At 47.3% G+C, this 20,158-nt stretch overlaps 1 protein-coding gene across 6 annotated transcripts in view; it reads right to left on the bottom strand.

The window, feature by feature from the left end:
• LOC142586054 (UDP-galactose translocator-like) overlaps positions 1–20,158 on the bottom strand; it is a 116,787-nt gene that overhangs the window by 68,748 nt on the left and 27,881 nt on the right. For all 6 annotated transcript variants that reach the window (XM_075697314.1, XM_075697310.1, XM_075697311.1 and 3 more), the window contains one exon: positions 1,386–1,469. In XM_075697314.1, coding sequence (XP_075553429.1) covers positions 1,386–1,469 — 84 coding nt within the window. The remainder of the gene's footprint in view (positions 1–1,385; positions 1,470–20,158) is intronic.

Here is a 20,158-nt window from a genome sequence, read left to right as displayed (position 1 = left end):
ATGTGGGCAAAGGACCATCGTTGTTTTCCTCACTGTGCCCACTTTCACTTGTGCTCAGTATGATGTCGGCAATGTAGTCTTCGTTTTCGGGATTTCCTGCGGACGCAACACCATCATCTGCACTCGCAAACTCGCCGACCACTGATTCGCCAACGGCTTCCGGAAATTCTGACAGCTCGCTACAAGCCTGGCAACACTGACAACGGCTTCATCACACTCATTAGAATTTAGTCATCCCCGGGCATGCGGAAGCCGGCACGTCTGAAGCAATTTCGTATGAACCACTTATACACGGCCGTGCATACACATCGGGCGCCATGGGCACCGGGTTGCGAGTTTGTCCGTTTAGCCCTAATCTCCCCCTTATTCTTCAAGATCATGCTGAAAGTGCTCATTGGAATCTTGCACCCAGTGGGGTGATCCGACTTTTCACCATGGTCAACCCAATTTATGATGTCAAGCTTCACGGCGAAAAGCAAATTCTGCCCCTTCATCACGGTAACACTGTGGGAAAAGGCCCACAAGGCGCAAACATAATGAACCAGAAAAGCAGCGTGACAACTCCCACTTGCACCATCTTGCACGACGATGGCACAAGAGCCTCTGATTGGCTGTCTGAGCAAGCGCTGCGGGCGGGTCAGGATAATTTTTTGCGGGGGAGTGTCGACAACTCGCCTGATGCAGTGTGGCCATGGTAGGGAGAGTGGTTGAATGGAACCGCACTGCCATGAGGGAAAGACAACTTGTGGGGGACTTTTGCGCCGTTTGTCTTTAGATATATCGGGAGTCGCTACTATATTTGTTTGATGTAAGCATAATTTTTGCTATATATACTCATTGTCACTATGCCATGTTCAGAAATTGTTCGATATACAGAATAATTCGATGTAAATGGGTTTGATATAGTCGGGTTCGACTGTAGCACATGTGCAGTGGGCCTGAAGCCCACGTCAGCGCTTTATTTCCACACTAGCCACATGCCTAGTTGTGCCAGCACTCCGCGTTCCACCTCAACCTTTTCGTCGCACCCTCCTCTGCTTTTAGCTTCCTGGTTGCGCAGCACCGTCCTCGCATCTTTCATCCCCCAGCTGCTCTCCGCATTCTGTTTCATATTTTGCTGTGCTCGTTCACTCGGTTTCACTGACACTGATGCTTGCTGCAGGAAGGGTACCTAAGAACTGCGCTCTAAAAGTATTCTCACTTTTCAACTATACACTCCTATATAGAAGGTCTGCATAAAGGTATCACAACCATTGAGATTGCAATGCATGGCGATAAAAAACATCTCCACTGTAATTATGGTATTTTCAACATCCAAGGCTTGCTCTGCAATGGTCACATGGTTCCATGTAGTCATATACTAAGTGTTATGCAGAATGTCTCACCTGACATGTGGCTGCATCCAAATGGGTGGCACCAACATAGAGCAGGTTGTTCTGGATGTTGTACACCAAAGATGGCACAGCCACCTAAGTTGAACAGACAGGGAAAGTCACATTGGCAGTAGCTTTAGAAAGACAACAGGATGCTGTTGTCTGTGAGTGGAGCATCTACAACTGGATATCACTACAGCTGAGGTAAAGACTTTGTGAACATGTAAAATTGATTTTTGAAGTAAAATATAGGCAACAAATTTTAAGACCTGTTTATCAAAGCATGATTCGTTGGTTGATTGGGTCTAGTGTTTCAGAGCAACAATTAAACTGAGAGATATGCCTATTGGCATTTTTAAGCCAAATCTAAGTACATGAGCAGTTTTGCATTGCTCACTGAAGTCTTTCCCCAATAGAATGCAATAGCCACTGTGGTGGTTAAAAAGGCCTTACATCACCTTGAAAGCTCTACAAACAGCAGTTACTGCCACTTATTGTTGCTACTACTTGTACTTGGAACACTTGATAATCACAGATTTAAAAGAAAAGCAGGTGGAGTTAACTAATCAAGTGTCTGGTGTCTAATGACAGTTTAACCGATTGTTGAATGACTTGAGCATAACCCATCTGCAGCTGACATACCTGTAGTTGTAGCTCAGGGCGTTAAAAAATGAAAATGCCTCTCTCCTGACACGTCTTCATCTAAAAGACCGCTCCCATCGGGATAACTTAATATATTGTGGTACCTCTGACAATCCGTGACAAATGTGGGCGCTGTCTGAAAAATTGGCACGTAGCCTTTCATCCCTTCATCTTAAGTTTGAGGTCCCTGAGAATATGGAATGTAGAGCCCACAGACTTGGCTCTTACAGTGTTAATAGACTCATCTAATTATAACTGAAATCTCCTGCTTTAAACTAAAGGACAAAATTCTGGCACTGAAATCCAACCTGCAATTCGCCGGAGTGTCTGTGGGTGAACATTTCTGCAGAACAACATGCCAGTCTAGGGAAAAGCTACTAGATTTTACTAAGGCAACACACCAACCATATTCACTACGGCTAAACAAGCGATTTGTGAACAAGAAATGCTATGTTTACTGTTTTACTATTGACAATGTTTGTGAAGTTGACATGCCATGTGAAGCATTCTCTTCAGTTCGGTCATGTCAAGCTATTGAAGGAAATAGTTCGACATAACTAGCAGATGTGCAAAGGAATAACAACATATCAAGTTTTTCTCACTAACTGTGAAGCCTACTATATAAATGTACTGCAACGTCTTCACTAATTTATTTATGCGCTGCTGACATCGTATGTCTTACCAAAAAGTGGCTCTCTGCTAAGATAAAGACTAGAGAAATTTTTTATTGTGAAAAACGGTATTCATTTTTTCACTGTGATCGTAGTGAGCGATCAGGCGGAGGTGTCTTGATTGCAGTTACTGAAATGCTCATTTCAAACTCTGTTCCCATGGAAACTCCACTAGAATTTGTTTGTGCGCTTGTGTTCGACAACAGAGATGTCATTTTTTGCACATGCTATCAGCCTCCAACTGCTTCGACATCGTTTTGCGATGACCTTCACAACGCAATGAACAAAGAGAGTTGGGCTAGTTAGTGCTGATGCCATTGCTGTGGCATGGTTACTAGCGTGAACAAGGTTAACGGGAACTGTTGGAAGTGCTTTAGCAGGCACTGGCCACTTGGCTGACCACTGCCAAAAAAGTAATTGCTCCCCACGTTTTCACAATACATTTGTACTCAGATTAGTAGAGTAGTTTGCTGGGCCAGTTGGTGCATGGTGAACATATAACGGTTTCCAGCAAGTACGGACGGGAGCACAAGTAAGTAGAAACGGACAGGAGCACGCTGGTTGTCCTGTCCGTTTCTACTTGTGCTCGTGTCCGTACTTGCTGGAAACCATTATATGTTGTACTCAGATGATTTGCCAGGCAGTTAGATAGGAAAATTTTGGAAGCATTGTGCATTTTAAACACTGCTGATGAATGCGTAAGCGCACCATCTCTGGCACTCACTGATAAAGAAGTGTTGTATCTTGAGAAGAACTTTGCCAATGGTTTGTATTCGCTCGTTGTGGGTGCTTATCGGCTTCGTTACACATTTGTTTTTCTCCTTGTGGCACTTTCGTTTGTGCATTTGTCTGCGCATGTTTCTGAGCATATGGTAGTCCCTTTGCATGATTATCTGAATAAAACTTGTCAGCTGAAGTCTAGTGCTCTGTCCTTGTACCACCCTTTTTCTGTTAGCCTTATTTGCTCTAGTAACCATGTCACAGCAACTGTTTCACACCGCATTAAACAAAATTGTTGTCAGTCACCCTAACTCGCCAATTTTCCTTCTTGGTGACTAACTTGCCCAATATCATTTGGCACAATGACAAAGTAACGTCCAAGTCTTCTCAAAGTACCCAGTTTATAAACACTTGTCTGGACTTCCACTTTACCCAGCTTGTAGAGAAATCTACGCATGTATCTGCCTCTTCATCTAATATACTAGACCTGATTCTCATCACAAACCCTGATGTAGTTTCCTTAATTCTTTACTTAAAAGGCTTAAATGATGACCATGCACTCACTTTTCATATCAACCCACGGGCTCCTCTTAAGAAAACAGTAAAGTGATTCACAATTACAGCAAAGCTGATTTGGCTTCAATTACCTCTGGAATGGAAATTTTTGCAGCTTCGTACATTTCTAATTGTGATCAGAGCTGTATTGAAAAAAATCGGTGTATCGTCAAAAATAAAATGTTGCCACTAAACGAAAATTTCGTGTCCCAAAGGACTTTCATTTGCAAACCACGGTCCCCTTAGTTTAACCCCTTTTTGAAGCGACTTCATAACACAAAAAACCAGTTGCTTCATTGCAAAAAAGCTTCACGCAGTGACATCACTTGGTCTGCTTACTACCATGCTGAAAATGACTACAACGCAGCTGCCACTAGTGTGAAACAGCACATTGTTACATTGCTACACTTCCATCCCTATTGCAAACCAAGCCTTGAAAATACTGGATTATAGTTAATTGTACTCCAAGTAATATCACCCAGTTAACATGCCCCAACGATGAACCTGCTGCTCCTGAAAAGTGCTGCAATGTATTTAATGATGTATTTTCTTCCTATGTTACTGCGATGCTACATAGATTACCACTTGTACCAAATTCAGGTTTTCTTACTATGAATCCAACTAGTATTGACTGGGTTGGTGTTAGCTGCCTAATTAACAATCGAAAAACCTCTTCCTGTGCCTGCCCAGGCTACCTCAATTCAAAAATCTTGAAATGTACTGATGTATTTTCTGTTGTTATTTTCTTGCATATTTTCACAGAGTCATTGCAGCATTTTGTTTTTCCACATAGCTGGTGTGTGGGAAAGGTGCTTCCAGTTCACAAATCAGGCAACACACACTTACCCAGTAATTACAGGCATATCTCACTAACAAGCATTTAATGTAAAATTCTCTAGCATATAATATATTTGCATTTGGCTGAGTTTTTAGAATATAACTCCTTTTCTAACCGCTGTCAACATGGTTTCCATAAGTACTTCTCATGTGAAACAGCTCTTATCGTTTATTAACAATCTTATTGAAATTTATGATTTAAGTATCGACATCGACTGCATATTTATTGATTTTGCCAAAGCCTTCAACTCTGTGACACACAATTCACTTCTGCTTAAGTTGACTGAACTTAATCTGGCCGTAAAGGTGTTCGAGTGGATAAAAAAAAATTTTTTTAATCGGGCGCAGTTTGCTAATAATAATAACCGTAATTCTTGGTTTTCTGATGTATCAGCAGGTGTATCTCAAGGCTCCATTCTGAGTCCACTTCTCTTTTTAATCTACATTAGCAACATTTCGAACTGCACTCTTTCTTTTCTCATGAAACTATTCACAAATCACTTTGTTCTCTACTGTAAAATTACTAATCCATTCGATTCCAAAGAACTGCAGGACGACCTTAACCATGTAGCTGAGTGGTGTTCTAAGTGGTAACTGAATGCTAGTAAATGTAAGGCCGTGCAAATATCTCGTTAACACTGCCATGCATACATACTTTATTAATGGTGCCCCAGTGACGTCAGTTACCTCTCGCAAGTATATGTGCCTTCACATATCAAATAACCTTTCTTGGCATTCGCATGTGGACTATGTTACTAATAACGCTAACCGCACGCATAGGTACTTATGCCATAATTTTAGCTCTGCCCCTTCCTCCTTGAAGTTAACTCTTTACAAAACTTTAGTTCATTCCAAATTGCAGTATGCTTTAACCGTTTGGGATCCGGCTCAGTCTTCACTAGTTACTGCAGTAGAAAGTATTCAAAAGCGTGGTGCACATTTCACCTTGTCTAATTATTCTTGTTAAGCAAGTATCTTATCAATGAAAGAAACTCTTAATTTACATGACCTTTCGTCATGCCATTCCTGTCTCTGCCTCTTTCCCGAAGTTTTTACACTTAAACCCCGCTCTTAAAGGAAATCCTTTCTGCCCCTCAGTCTTATATTATGCGAAGCATATTAACGTAGGTTTCGGGCCTTCGCGCGACGCCCGGCGGTGGCCACCATTGACCCTAAAGTGGGGTCACGTGACATGACGTCACGTGATGACGTCACACAGGCTGCAGATGGGGCCTCATATCGCGCCGTCGGTCGCCTCCCGGCGGTGGCCACCATTGACCTTCAAGTGACCTTCAAGTAGGTCACGTGACATGACGTCACGTGATGACGTCACACCGGCTGCAGATGGGGCCTCATATCGCGCCGTCGGACGTCGCCCGGCGGAGGCCTTCACGCTTCAGTTCGCGCCGTAGCGCGCGACGCGGCGGCGGCGCCACTATCGCTGCATCACGTGATATGTGACGTCACGTCAGGGATGAAGCGGCGCGCGCCCGCCGTCGCGTCAGTCTCTGTGCCCGCAACTGCGCCAGCGTCTTTGCGCCGGGCATGTATGCGGTCAAGATGTCTCCAAACGCTAAGAATACGCTAAGGTTAAGCCCAGTGGATGCGAAGCATCCACTGGGCTTAACCTTGATAAGCCTCCAATTTTTCATCCCAAACTGACCACAGTCAGCGTGCCAATGTGCCGCACAAACTGTTTCAGAGACTCACTCATCCCTAGGGCAAGCAAGGACTGCAATTGCTTTACCGCATCAGTCGCATTCATCACCGACTCTAACTTCAAGATTGCTGTACAAGATGCCTTTTGTTAGTATTGTTACGGGGGGAATAAAATATATGTATTTACAATATATACAGCAACGAGGTTGTAGCTCAGAAGTCAGGGTACCACAATCTACCGATCATCGAGACACTTCAACTTCCTCTTCACCTCACAACGTCCTTTCGTCCACAGCGGCACAAGCATCGTCTCGATGCTTCCTAGGGTGTCGAATCAGTGTGTGAGTTATAGGGCTTTAGTCGCGAAACGTGCACGATATCAGTTCTTGGAGGAGTAGAAGACGTCGAAGTCACAGGTGACTTGGTGAAGAACTCGGTATGGCCCGACGTATTGCGGCAGCAGTTTTTCGCAAAGTCCAACACGACGGGAGGGTAACCAAAGCAGGACAAGTGACCCAGGGCTGAAATGAACGTCCCGACGACGACTGTCGTAATGGTGCTTTTGCCTAGTCTGAGACACCAGAAGATGGTCATGGGCAATGCGATGTGCTGTGGCCGCGCGAACAATGGCGTAGTGAGCATAGAACATGGTAGTGGTGGTATCGGAAGAGAGTAGCGAGTCGAGAGGCAGGAGTGGGTCATGGCCATATAGTAGATAGAATGAAGAATAACCAGTAATATTGACACGTGTACTTATTTTTATCGGGCGACCATGTTTCGCCGCCTAACAAATGTTATCGCACAGCGCGGGACGCACCTGCATGTATCCGAAGTTTCTGGAAAGTTTTCGATGCTTCTATCCGCTGTCTGTTCTCGCCGAACCTTGTGTTATGTGATTTTATCGCCTGACGCGAATGGTGTAGAACATTATGAAAGGCACGCGGGTGCCAACGATTAGTCTGGAACATTCGACGACTGCTGTATAAAAGCCAACGCGCTTGACCCGCTGATCAGATTTTCGACGATCGCCGACCGTGTTCGCCGCTATCGTTGTGCTATAAGTGTAGCCTGTTTTTGTGGGCACAAGTTCGCCCAATAAAAGTTCGTTTTGTCTTTCACAGTATTGCTACTGTGTTCTTCAACGTCACCACCACATGACATCTGGTGGAGGTGCTTTACGTTCATGTACCAGACGCCCCCGACAAGAGATAATTCAAGCCCGGACCACAAAGACAACACCAACGTCGTCCCGGAACATCGAGCAAGCCGCCGGCTACAGCAGCTGCCTTCGGAACACGGAGTTCTACCAGACACGACCAAGAAGATCGTCTGAGAAGATCGTCCAGAGACGACCAAGAAGACAGCCCCAATGGCGGCCTCAGCAGCCCCAATAGTTCTGCAGCAGCCCAGGGAGCCACCGGCGTTCAGCGGTTCCACATTTGAGGACCCGGAAAGCTGGCTGGAGACGTATGAGAGGGTTGCTACGTTTAACAGTGGGGACAGTGACGACAAGCTGCGACATGTGTATTTCGCATTGGAATACGCCGCCAGGACCTGGTTCAAGAATCGAAAAGCCACCTTAGCGACGTGGGTTAGTTAGTTAGTTAGTTAAATGGGGTTTAATGGCGCAAAAGCAGCTAAGGCTATGCTGCGCCAAACACGAGGTATTTTAAAATCCAGTTTGTGAAGGAAAAGGCTTTGTTAATAACCTATATTTTATGTAAGAATCCAGTGTCGTGTAGAAATTTACGGACGTCACATAATGGGACTAGCGGATCATCACCTAAAATCAGAGCAGGGTGTAAAGGTATGTGTAGTTGATATAATTTGTGCAAAAGTGTTCGTCTGTGTGTTTCAGTCTGCGTACATGTGAGTAATATGTGCATAACTGTTAGTGGCTGTTGACATTTCTCGCATGTTGGTGTGTCTTCTTTCGTAAGTAAGTAATTGTGTGTGAGGTGTGTGTGCCCAATGCGTAGCCGGCATAAAACTACTTCGATGAACCGCTCTTGATGATAACATGACTTCCACTCGCCAACTATGGGTTTCGTGAGATGTAGCTTGTTGTCAGCACAATGGTCCCATTCGCGTTGCCATTTTACCGTGAAGGCTTTTCTAATTGCACGGATGCTATCACTATATGGGAGTGTCGTGTTTGTAATATCTTTGTGCGCTGCCATCAATGCACATCTATCAGCTGCTTCGTTACCTGGTATCCCAACATGGCTCGGGACCCAGCAGAAACGAATTGACCTCCCGTATTCGTTAAGCACCAACATGTTTAAAATGTCTCCTATCAGGCGTTCACACTCAGATTTCAGATGTAGAGCCTTCAGTGTACTTAAGGAATCAGTGTATATGACTGTGTTTTTGTGCTTGCCAGTGATAATCTTTTTAACTGCAACCCATACAGCATAAACTTCAGCAGTGAAAACAGAAGCATGTATTGGTAGACGGACACTTGTTTCCCAATTTTCTGTTACGGCCCCTACACCCACGTGTTCTTTTGTTTTGGAGCCATCCGTGTAGAATTCCATGTGATTTTGATACTTGTCTTGAAGAGCACGGAATTCTTGCATGATGTGTTCGTGTGGAGTGTTTTTTTTCTTTAAATGTGTTAATGTCCAGTCACACAACTGCGTGAAATTGTACCATGGGGCCAACCGTTGTGGTTTCTTGGCGACCTGGAGGACTTCGTGGGGGATGTCATAATCCTGACAGTATTTCTCATACCGCAGGAGAAGTGGCCTAATCATGTTCGGTTTATTTGTGTAGTGTAAGCGTGAGTTGCACTGTGTGAGGATGTTGTAGCATATGTGTTGTGGTGATGACTGAATTCTGAGTAGGTAAGAGAATGTTAATAAGGCTCTGCGCTGCTGTAATGAGGGTTCATTACACTCAACATATAAACTTTGAATGGGTGACGTTCTGTAGGCACCACTTGCCAGTCGCAATCCAAGGTTATGTACTGGATCAAGGAGTTGGACGTAGGACTGCCTGGCTGAGCCGTAAACCACGGAGCCGTAGTCTAAAAGGCTACGCACAAGAGACCGGTAAATACGTAAAAGACAGGTTCGGTCGGAACCCCAGTGCTTATGAGCCAGAACTTTTAGGATATTCAATGCTTTATTTGCCTTAACTTTTAGTGTTTTAATGTAGGCTAGGAAGTTTAGTTTTTTATCAAAGATTACTCCCAAGAATTTACATTCCTGTTTTACCGGCAGTGCGACATCATTCAATTTTAGAAGCGGGTCTAAGTACAATCCTCGTTTTTGCGAGAATAGCACTGTAACGGTTTTTTGAGTAGAGAAGCGGAAGCCATTTTTCTCAGCCCACTCGGTTAGTTTATTAATTGTTATCTGGAGCTGTCTTTCACATGTTTGTAAGTTTGAGACGCGGCACGCTATTTGCAGATCATCCACATATATGGAGTGCATAACAGAGGGGGGGATTGCTTTGTTAACAGAGTTCATTTTTACTATAAAGAGTGTTGTACTTAATACGCATCCTTGTGGCACTCCATTTTCCTGGATGAATATACGTGACAGCGCCGTTCCTAAACGCACCTGGAATGTTCGGTCCGACATGAAATCGGCTAGACATTTGAGCATTCTACCTCGGATTCCTAAATCTGCTAAGTCCCTTAAGATACCAAACCTCCATGTTGTGTCGTAGGCCTTTTCTAAATCAAAGAAAACAGTGAGACAGTATTGTCTGTGTAGAAAGGCCGCACGTATCTCGTCTTCTAGCCGGACTAGGTGATCTGTTGTGGAGCAACCTTTCTTGTATCCACACTGATGGTTATCTAGCATGTTCTCTGTTTCAAGGATGTATGTCAGTCTTATGTTGATGATGGCTTCATAGGACTTTGCAAGACAACTTGTGAGTGCTATGGGTCTATAACTGGTTGCTGTTGTGGGAGGTTTTCCAGCTTTCAAGAACGGGATTATGATAGCTTTCTTCCACTCTTTCGGCATTTTTCCCGTTTCCCAGATTTTATTAAAGAAACGAAGCAAGGTTTCAACTGCATTAGGAGGTAGATGAGCGAGCATCGCGTAATGTACTCTGTCCGGACCAGGTGCTGTTTTTTTGTCAGTTGTTAGTACTCTATTGATTTCCGGTAGTGTTAGAGCGGCATTATACGGTCTTTCTGAACTTCCTGTGGTCGGAAGCTTTAGTTTTTCTGTTAATTGCTTATGTTTTAGAAATGCAGCTGAATAGTTTACCGAGCTTGATATAGTATGGAAGTGTTGTCCTAATATGTCTGCTTGTTCGTCTATATTTGTTTGCGTGCCTGGAGGTGTTAATATGGGGATAGTGTAAGAAGCGTAGTCGCCTCTAAACTTACGAACCTGATCCCACATTCGTTTGGATGTTATTGAACTATTTATAGACGAGACATAATTTTTCCAGGACTGTCTTTCGGCTTGTCTGCGTGTGTACCTGGCTTTCGCTTTTGCTTTTTTGAAGGAGAGTAGATTGTCTTGTGTTGGGTATCGCCGGAAGATACCCCACGCTTTGTTTTGTAGTTTTTTTGTTTGTGTACATTCCTTCGTCCACCAGGGTTTCAGATTTTTTCTTAATAGGCCAGAGGATTGTGGGATTGTTTCTGCTGCTGCAGCAAGTATACAGGCGGTGATCTTATCATTCATTTCATCTATGGTTAGCTCATCTGATATGTTATCTAGACTGGCCTTTTCAGTAAAGAGAGGCCAGTCTGCTAGGTGGAGTTTCCAACGGGGTGGTCTTAATGGTATGGTAGGAGAAGGAGATTTTCTTTTAATAATAGCAGGCATATGGTCACTACCATAGGGGTTGTCAATAACACCCCATTGAAAATCGTCAAAGAGAGATGGAGAGCATAGTGCCAGATCTAAGCAACTCATAGCGCCTGTGCTTGGGGAGTAGTAAGTTGCCGCACCGGTGTTTAAAAGGCATATGTTATTTGTTAGGATAAAATCTTCAAGCGTTTGACCCCTGGTGTCAGTTGTTTGACTACCCCACAACGTGTTATGTGAATTAAAATCACCGCCTAATAAAAATGGTTCGGGTAGCTGGTTTAAAATTAACTCTAGGTCTCTTACGGTAAAATGTAAATGCGGCGGGATGTATACTGAACAAATGGTGATGGTTTTGTGAGCTAAAACGGTGACAGCAACGGCTTCTATGTGAGTGTTAATGGGAACTTCTCTGGCTGCTATACCACCTGGCAGGACAATGGCTACACCACCTGACAGCCGGTTCGCCTGAGTACGGTCGCGCCGTACAACAGTGAAACCTTTCAAAATGTTTTTGTGTTTTTCGCCTAGGTTTGTTTCCTGTAAACACAGGGCTACAGGAGAGAAGTTTATTAATATGTCTTTAATGTCACCTAAGTTGTGTAAAAGCCCTCTACAATTCCAGTGGGTAATAAAAGCCATCTTAAAATGGAAAGATAAGAAATGGCATTACGGAAAAATTAAGAGGTGTGGTATAGGTGACATGGATTTAAAAAGGCTAATACAAATGAGCGATAACCTTTAGGTTAACGCTTTCTTATTTTGAGTTGTTATTGGGATTTTGTCCCTCTTACCGCGCTCGAGAGAGCGCTTATCCTTCGGTGTCAATGACACCGGAGTTTTTGTGTCGACCTCCATCGCTCTCTCTGAGGCGCTGGAGGACCGAGAGTTAGGCGCCGAGACACGTGCCTCGGGCCTTGGGGTTCGTTTGATTTTAGGGCCCTGCGGGGCTGGTGTCCGCAGGGCTGTCGTAGAGGGTGGAGCAGTACTGACTGCTTCCACCACGGGGGCGGGAGGAGTCACTGCGGCACCACTGCGCGTGGGCTCGGAGGACTCCGGAGGCCTCTGTGACGCTGCCTCCGCCTGCGTCACTTCGGCATAACTTCTTCGGGGAAGGTACGACAGTCTTTTTCTGGCTTCGAAGAACGAGATTTTTTCTTTAACAGTTAGTGCAATGACTTCTTTTTCTTTTTTCCAGCAAGGGCAGGACCGCGAATAAGCTGGGTGATCTCCCTTGCAGTTAACACAATGTGGCGAAGAAGTGCAATTCTCCGATTGGTGATCGTTGGAGCTGCATTTAGCACAAGTTGTTTGTCCTCGGCATGCATGTGAAGCATGTCCAAATCTTTGGCACTTAAAACACCGTCTGGGATTCGGGATATACGGTCTCACATTGACTTTGACATAACCTGCATCGAGTGAAGTAGGCATTACGCTTGTTCCGAAGGTGAGTATAACATGTTTGGTGGGGATTTCTTGATCGTTTCTTCGGATTACTATTCTTTGTACTTTGGTGACATCTTGTTCCTGGAAACCTTCCAGCAGTTCCTCGTCGCTTAAACCAATGAAGTCTTCTTCAGATATTACTCCCCTGCTTGTATTAAGTGTTCTGTGGGCTGAAACAGTCACTGTCGCTTCGCCAATACTAGTAAGTTCAGAGAGCTTATCTGCTTGATCTTTGTTATTCAGTTCTAGGAGGAGGTCCCCGCTAGACATTTTGGATGCTTTGTATGTTGGTCCGATTTTGTCTTTCAGACACTTCGCTACCAGGAAAGGAGAGAGTTTCCTTACCGGAATGTTGCTTTCACTATGCACTACATAGTACTTTGGAAATGTTGGGGCGTTGCTTCGAAAGGAAAATTGAAATGGTACTTCGGTGCGGCATCTCTTCAGACGCCGATCATAAACAACAGAGGCTTGCGCTGCCATAGGAAAATGTGTATGTTCGGCAACAGCGCCGACCGCCCACCACGGAGCCCAACGAGGGGACGCGGCACAGCTTGTGTACAAGCCTACACGACGCCAGCCGTACGCCATCACTATAACCCAATATGGTGTACCCAAGGTAGGATATCCACACAAGGTTAACCCTTGCCGCCGTGGAGAAAGGAAGTAAATGGAAGAGAGAAGAAGACAGGAAAGATGTAAAGTGAGAGATAAAGACGAAAGTTTGAGAAGAGAGAGACAGGAAAAGGCGACTACCGATTTCCCCCGGGTGGCTCAGTCCGGGGGTGCCGTCTACGTGAAGCAGAGGCCAAAGAGGCATGTTGCCTCCGCCGGGGGGCCTTAAAGGTCCGAACACCCGGCATCGGCTCAACCCCCATGATCCCACTTTCCCCGGACACGGCTAAGCCGCGCACGGCTACATGCGGGAGGGTCCAACCCTCGTGTGCTCGGGTACGTGGTGTCGCAACACACCAAACGCCTGCTGACGCAGACGCCCCTGCGGGGTAGCGACGTGGGACCTGTTCCAAAGCGGCTTCTTGCAAACATTTACAAGCGTCGTGTGAAAAGAGCGAGCCCAAGCCCTACTAGAAACCGGAGTGCAGCTGCCAAATGAGACGATCACAATCTTCACGAAGGAGATCGCTTGTCTTTTCCGGCACGCCGACCCGCAAATGTCAGAGGAGAAAAAAATCTACTTCCTGATGCGAGGCGTCAAGCAAGAACTTTTCGCCGGACTTATTCGTAACCCACCGAAGACTGTAGCTGAGTTTTCTGTAGAAGCATTGATGATAGAGAAAACTCTGGAGATGTGCACCCGGCAATATAACCGCCAGGGGCTCATGCCACAGTACACCATCCAACGACTGGGTTCCGAAGACCTTCAAAAGACCATCAGGGCATTGTGCGCGAAGAATTGCGCAAGGTCCTGCCTTCGTCACAGCCTCAAGTGGCCTCGATCACCGACATCGTGAAAGATGAGGCTCAGCGATCGCTTGGGGTTCCTGAGGTGCAACCTCAATTGCCGCAGCCCCAGCCAGAAGCGATGACCTACGCCGCCGTTGCATGCCGTCAAGGCCCCCCTCCGCGACCGCGCCAGGGCCCTGTAACGCCGCAATTCCATCGTCCGCCGCTGCCACCAGCACGCCCACCCGTCGCCCAGCGCACCTACGCGAGGAAGACGGACATTTGGCGAGCCCCCGACCACCGCCCACTCTGCTATCACTGCAGAGAAGCCGGCCATGTGTACCACAGATGCCCATAACGCGACTTCGGACTGAGAGGGTTTGCCGTCCACGCGCCACGTCCACAGTTCGGGGATCGCCCACGTGACATCGCCGATTACCTAGCCGCCACTCAGTGGAACTCTCGACGACCGTCCCGTTCGCCGTCACCAGGCCGCTACCTGTCGCCGCAGCACCGTCCATACACTGGCCCAGCCCGGGGCCAGTCTGCAAGCCCATATCCGGAATACTAAAAGCAGCAACCTATGGAGGTTCGGCTGCTGTTCGTCGAACTGACGAAGATCCTCCGCCGCCGCCGAAGAAACTACCTCGACGACATAACGACACGCCGCCGTCCCGTCGAAGTGTGAAAGCAAAGAATACGACGACGAAAGACGACCTGACAACGTCCCATACCAACCACAGGTCAACGCGACACAGCCGTGATCCGACGCCAAGACCTAACTGTAACGCAAGACAAAGAACCAACGACCTCGACGTGCTTCTCGACGGCCACGCAGTCACCGCCTTAGTCGACACAGGGGCCAATTACTCCGTCATGAGTGGACACATCGCCGCCCAGTTGAAGAAAGTTAAGACCGCATGGGAAGGCCCTCAAATTCGCACCGCTGGAGGACACCTCATCACGCCGACTGGAATCTGCACAGCAAGAATAACCATTAATGACCGGACTTACCCTGCCACCTTTGTTATCCTCCAAAAGTGTTCACGAGGCGTCATTCTCGGTATGGACTTCCTGAACCAACACGGCGCAATCATCGACCTGAAGTCGAAGTCAATAACGCTGTCGGAAGATAAAGCAATACCGCCAGAGAGCCCTCGTAGTCACCACGCCTTGAGAGTGCTCGAAGATCAAGTGAGCATCCCGCCTCACTCCAGCATTGTTATTTCGGTCGTCACCGAAACACCCGATGACGTAGAAGGCGTCATCGAAGGCGGCCAACGTCTACTACTCAACCGCGAAATTTGCGTCACAAGAGGGATCGCTCAACAGGACGGAGGAAACACAAAAGTGTTGCTGACAAACTTCAGCCAGGAGTTCAAGCACATCAACAAGGGCACGACGATCACATACATAGAGGAAATTCTGGAAACCAGCAACGAGTTTGTTCTCTCAGATTCTGCTGCATCTACCCCGATGACCGTAGTTGCCAAACCAGACTTCGACATTAATTCAAGTCTCCCCATGATTAAGCAACAACAGCTCAGAAGTTTACTTCGACGATACAAAGAGTGCTTTTCGATGTCATCAAGGATTCGACAAACACCAGTCGCAAAGCATCGCATAATAACCGAAGAGTGTGCTCGGCCACTCTGCCAGAGCCCTTATTGACTTTCTACGCGAGAATGTGAGGCTATAAGGCACCAAGTCCACGAAATGCTGCGCGACGACATCATCTAGCCACCAAAAAGCCCGTGGGCATCTCCTGTAGTCTTGGTGAAAAAAAAAAAAAGAAGGGCGGAACCCTACGTTTCTGCACAGATTATCGTCGTCTGAACAAGATCACGAAAAAGGACGTATACCCCCTCCCAAGGATAGACGACACCTTGGATCGGCTCTGCAACGCTAAATACTTCTCGTCGATGGACCTCAAGTCTGGCTATTGGCAAATAGAAGTCAACGAAAGAGATCGCGAAAAGACCGCCTTCATCACCCCAGACGGCCTCTACAAGTTCAAGGTTATGCCATTTGTACTGTGCTCGGCGCCTGCAATGTTCCAGCCCGTGATGGACACGGTTTTAGCAGGATTGAAGTGGCAGACCTGCCTCGTTTACTTGGATGACGTTGTCTTCGCCGGAAATTTCGACGATCACCTTAGGCGGCTTGCAACAGTACTAGAGGCCATCAGGTCATCAGGGCTTACTCTGAAGCCGGAAAAGTGCCGCTTCGCTTATGGCAAGCTTCTGTTTCTAGGCCACGTCATCAGCAAATCTGGAGTCCGCCTCAACCCGCAGAAGACAGTTGCCATTGCAAAGTTCCCGCAGACCATCGACAAGAAGGCAGTGCGTAGATTCCTTGGCATGTGTGCCTACTACAGGCGCATTGTCAAAGACTTTTCACGCATCGTGGAGCCGCTAACGCATCTAACCAAATGTGACGTCGAGTTCAAGTGGGAGACGCCGCAGGCCAATGCATTTCAAGAACTCAATTGATGCATACAGTCGCCACTAGTACTTGCACACTTCGACGAGAACGCCGATACCGAAATCCACACTGACACCAGTAGCCTAGGCCTCGGTGCCGTCCTAGTCCAGAGGAAAGACGGACTTGAACGGGTGATATCTTATGCTAGCCAGTCGTTGTCAAAAGCGGAAGACAACTATTCTATGACCCAAAGGAATGCCTCGCCATCATTTGGGCTACAACAAATTTCCGCCCTTACCTATATGGTAGGCCATTCAAAGTGGTCAGCGACCATCACGCGTTGTGTTGGCTAGCTAACTTAAAGGACCCTTCAGGACGGCTGGCACGGTGGAGCCTCAGACAACAAGAATACGACATCACTGTAACCTACAAGTCCGGACGAAAACACTCAGATGCCGATTGCCTATCACGCGCCCCCATTGACCCGCCGCCACAAGATGACGAGGATGACGACGCCTTCCGTGGAATAATAAGCGCGAAAGACTTCGCCGAACAGCAATGAGGAGACCTGGAGCTAAAAGCCCTAGTCGAGTTTTTGGAAGGGCACACCGATGTTGTCCCTAGGGCATTTAAGCGTGGTTTGTCTTCGTTCATGCTTCAAAACAACCTACTCATGAAGAAGAACTTCTCACCAGTCCACACCAACTACCTTCTTGTTGTTCTGTCGGCACTGCGTCCAGAAGTACTGCACGCCCTACATGACGATCCGACCACTGGGCACCTCGGTTTCTTCCGGACGCTATCGAGGATACAAGAAAGGTATTACTGGCCGCACCTAACTGCCGATGTCGCCCGTTACGTCAAGACATGCCGAGACTGTCAGCGACGCAAGACACCACCGACAAGGCCAGCGGTATTACTACAGCCGATCAAGCTTCCTTACCAACCTTTTCAGCAGATCGGGATGGACTTGTTGGGACCGTTTCTGACATCAACTTCCGGAAATAGGTGGATCGTCGTGGTGACGGACTATCTCACCCACTTCGCTGAAACTAAAGCTCTACCGAAAGACAGCGCCGCCGAAGTGGCGAAATTTTCCGTCAAGAACATCCTGCTGCGATATGGTGCTCCAGAAGTCCTCATCACCAACAGAGGAACGGCTTTTACAGCAGAGCTCATACAAGCCATTCTGCAATACAGGCAGACAAGTCACAGGAGGACAACTGCCTACCATACGCAGACGAATGGTCTCACGGAGCGCCTTAACAAGACCCTCGCCGACATGCTAGCAATGTACATCGACGTCGAGCACAAGACGTGGGATGCGGTCCTGCCATACGTAGCATTCGCTTACAACACGGCGGTGCAAGAAACAACACAGATCATGCCATTCAAGTTGGTTTACGGCAGGAGCCCAACGACGACACTCGACGCCATGCTGCTGCACGTCACTGACGAGTAGAATCTTGACGTCGCTTGACGTAGCAGCGGACCGACAGCCAACACTACAACCTCCGACGACGCTTCGTCGAGTACCAGCCCGGCGACCGTGTTTGGGTATGGAGACCAATACGCCGACGAAGACTCAGTGAGAAACTACTGCGACACAATTTCGGACCCTACAAAGTCATCCGACGTATTGGCGCACTGGACTATGAGGTCGTGCCAGACGGTATATCGCATTCACAGCGGCGCCGCGCACGATCTGAATTGGTCCACGTGGTGCGCCTTAAACCCTTCTACGGACGCTGACGAACTTCCTTATTTTGTTGTTTTCTTTGCTACGAGTGTTTTTTTTTGTTACTTTTGTTTGTTTGCAGCATTGGGTCGATGCTTTTTAAGAGGGGGGTATTGACACGTGTACTTATCTTTATCGAGTGACCACGTTTTGCCGCCTAACAAATGTTATCGCACAGCGCGGGACGCACATGCATGTATCTGAAGTTTCTGGAAAGTTATCTATGCTTCTATCCGCTGTCTGTGCTCACCGGACATTGTGTTATCTGATTTCATCGCGGGACGCGAATGATGTAGAACTTTGTGGAAGGCACGCGGGTCCCAACGATTAGTCTGGAACATTCGACGACTGCTGTATAAAAGCCGACGCGCTTGACCCGCTGATCAGATTTTCGCCGATCGCCGACCATGTTCGCCGCTATGATTGTGCTATAAGTGTAGCCTGTTTTTGTGGGCACAAGTTCGCCCAATAAAAGTTCGATTTGTCTTTCACAGTATTGCTACTGTGTTCTTCAACGTCACGACCCCGTGACAATATCGTGACGCGACGAATTGTATGCAAACGTCACGAAGGGTAAGGTGTAGTCCCAATCCCAGTGATCATCGAACACGTACATGGAAAGCATGCCCATGAGTGTAGTTGAGATGCTCAGTAAGGCTACATCATGGGCCACCATGATGTAGGATCACCTCATGAAGGAGAAAATCAGCCACATCAGTTACCCGGCTTAAAAGGAGGGCCCGCGTTATGGTATAACGCGTGGTATAGTTCGTCGCAATGGCCACCTGCTTGTTGGATGAAGTTGGAAATGGGCCAAGGAGGTCCAGACCGACGCGGTAAAATGGCTCGCTGGGAAATTATCACGTGGTGGTGACGTTGAATAACACAGTAGCAATACTGTGAACGACAAAACTAACTTTTATTGGGCGAACCTGTGCTCAGAAAACAGGCTACACTTATAGCACAATGATAGCGGCGAACACGCTCGGCGATCGTCGAAAATCTCATCAGCGGGTCAAGTGCGTCGGCTTTTATACAGCAGGCATCGAATGTTCCAGACTAATCGTTGGGACCCGCATGCCTTCTACAAAGTTCTACACCATTCGTGTCAAGCGATGAAATCAGATAACACAAGGTTCGGCGACAACAGACAGCGGATAGAAGCATCGATAACTTTCCAGAAACTTCGGATACATGCAGGCGCGTCCCGCGCTGTGCGATAAAGGCGGCAAAACGTGTCGCCCGATAAAGACAAGTACACGTGTCAATACCCCCCTCTTAAAAAGCATCGACCGGATGCTGCAAACAAACGAAAGTAATAAATAAGCACTCGTAGCAAAGAAAAAGCAATATAAGGAAAGTTCGTTAGCGTTCGTAAAACGGTTTAAGACGCACCACATGGACCACTTCAGGTCGTGCGCGACGTCGCTGTGAATGCGAAATGCCGTCTCGCACGACTTCATAGTCCAGTGCGCCAATACGTCGGATGACCTTGTAGGGTCCGAAATAGCGTCGCAATAGTTTCTCACTCAGTCCTCGTCGGCGTATCGGGGTCCATACCCAAACACGGTCGCCGGGCTGGTACTCGACGAAGCGTCGTCGGAGGTCGTAGTGTCGGCTGTCGGTACGCTGCTGGTTTTTGATCCGCAGACGGGCGAGCTGTCGGGCTTCTTCAGCGCGCTGTAGATAGGTAGCGACGTCAAGATTCTCTTCGTCAGTTACGTGCGGCAGCATGGCGTCGAGCGTCGTCGTCGGGTTCCAGCCATAGACCAGCTTGAACGGCGTGATCTGTGTTGTTTCTTGCACCGCCGTGTTGTAAGCGAATGTTACGTACGGCAGGACGGCATCCCAGGTCTTGTGTTCGACGTCGACGTACCTTGCTAGCATGTCGGCGAGGGTCTTATTTAGCCG

This window comes from Dermacentor variabilis, chromosome 6, assembly GCF_050947875.1.
Source record: "Dermacentor variabilis isolate Ectoservices chromosome 6, ASM5094787v1, whole genome shotgun sequence".
NCBI classification, from domain to species: domain Eukaryota; kingdom Metazoa; phylum Arthropoda; class Arachnida; order Ixodida; family Ixodidae; genus Dermacentor; species Dermacentor variabilis.
Note: the sequence above shows the minus strand (reverse complement) of the source record. Positions and strands in the feature narration are given on the sequence as shown.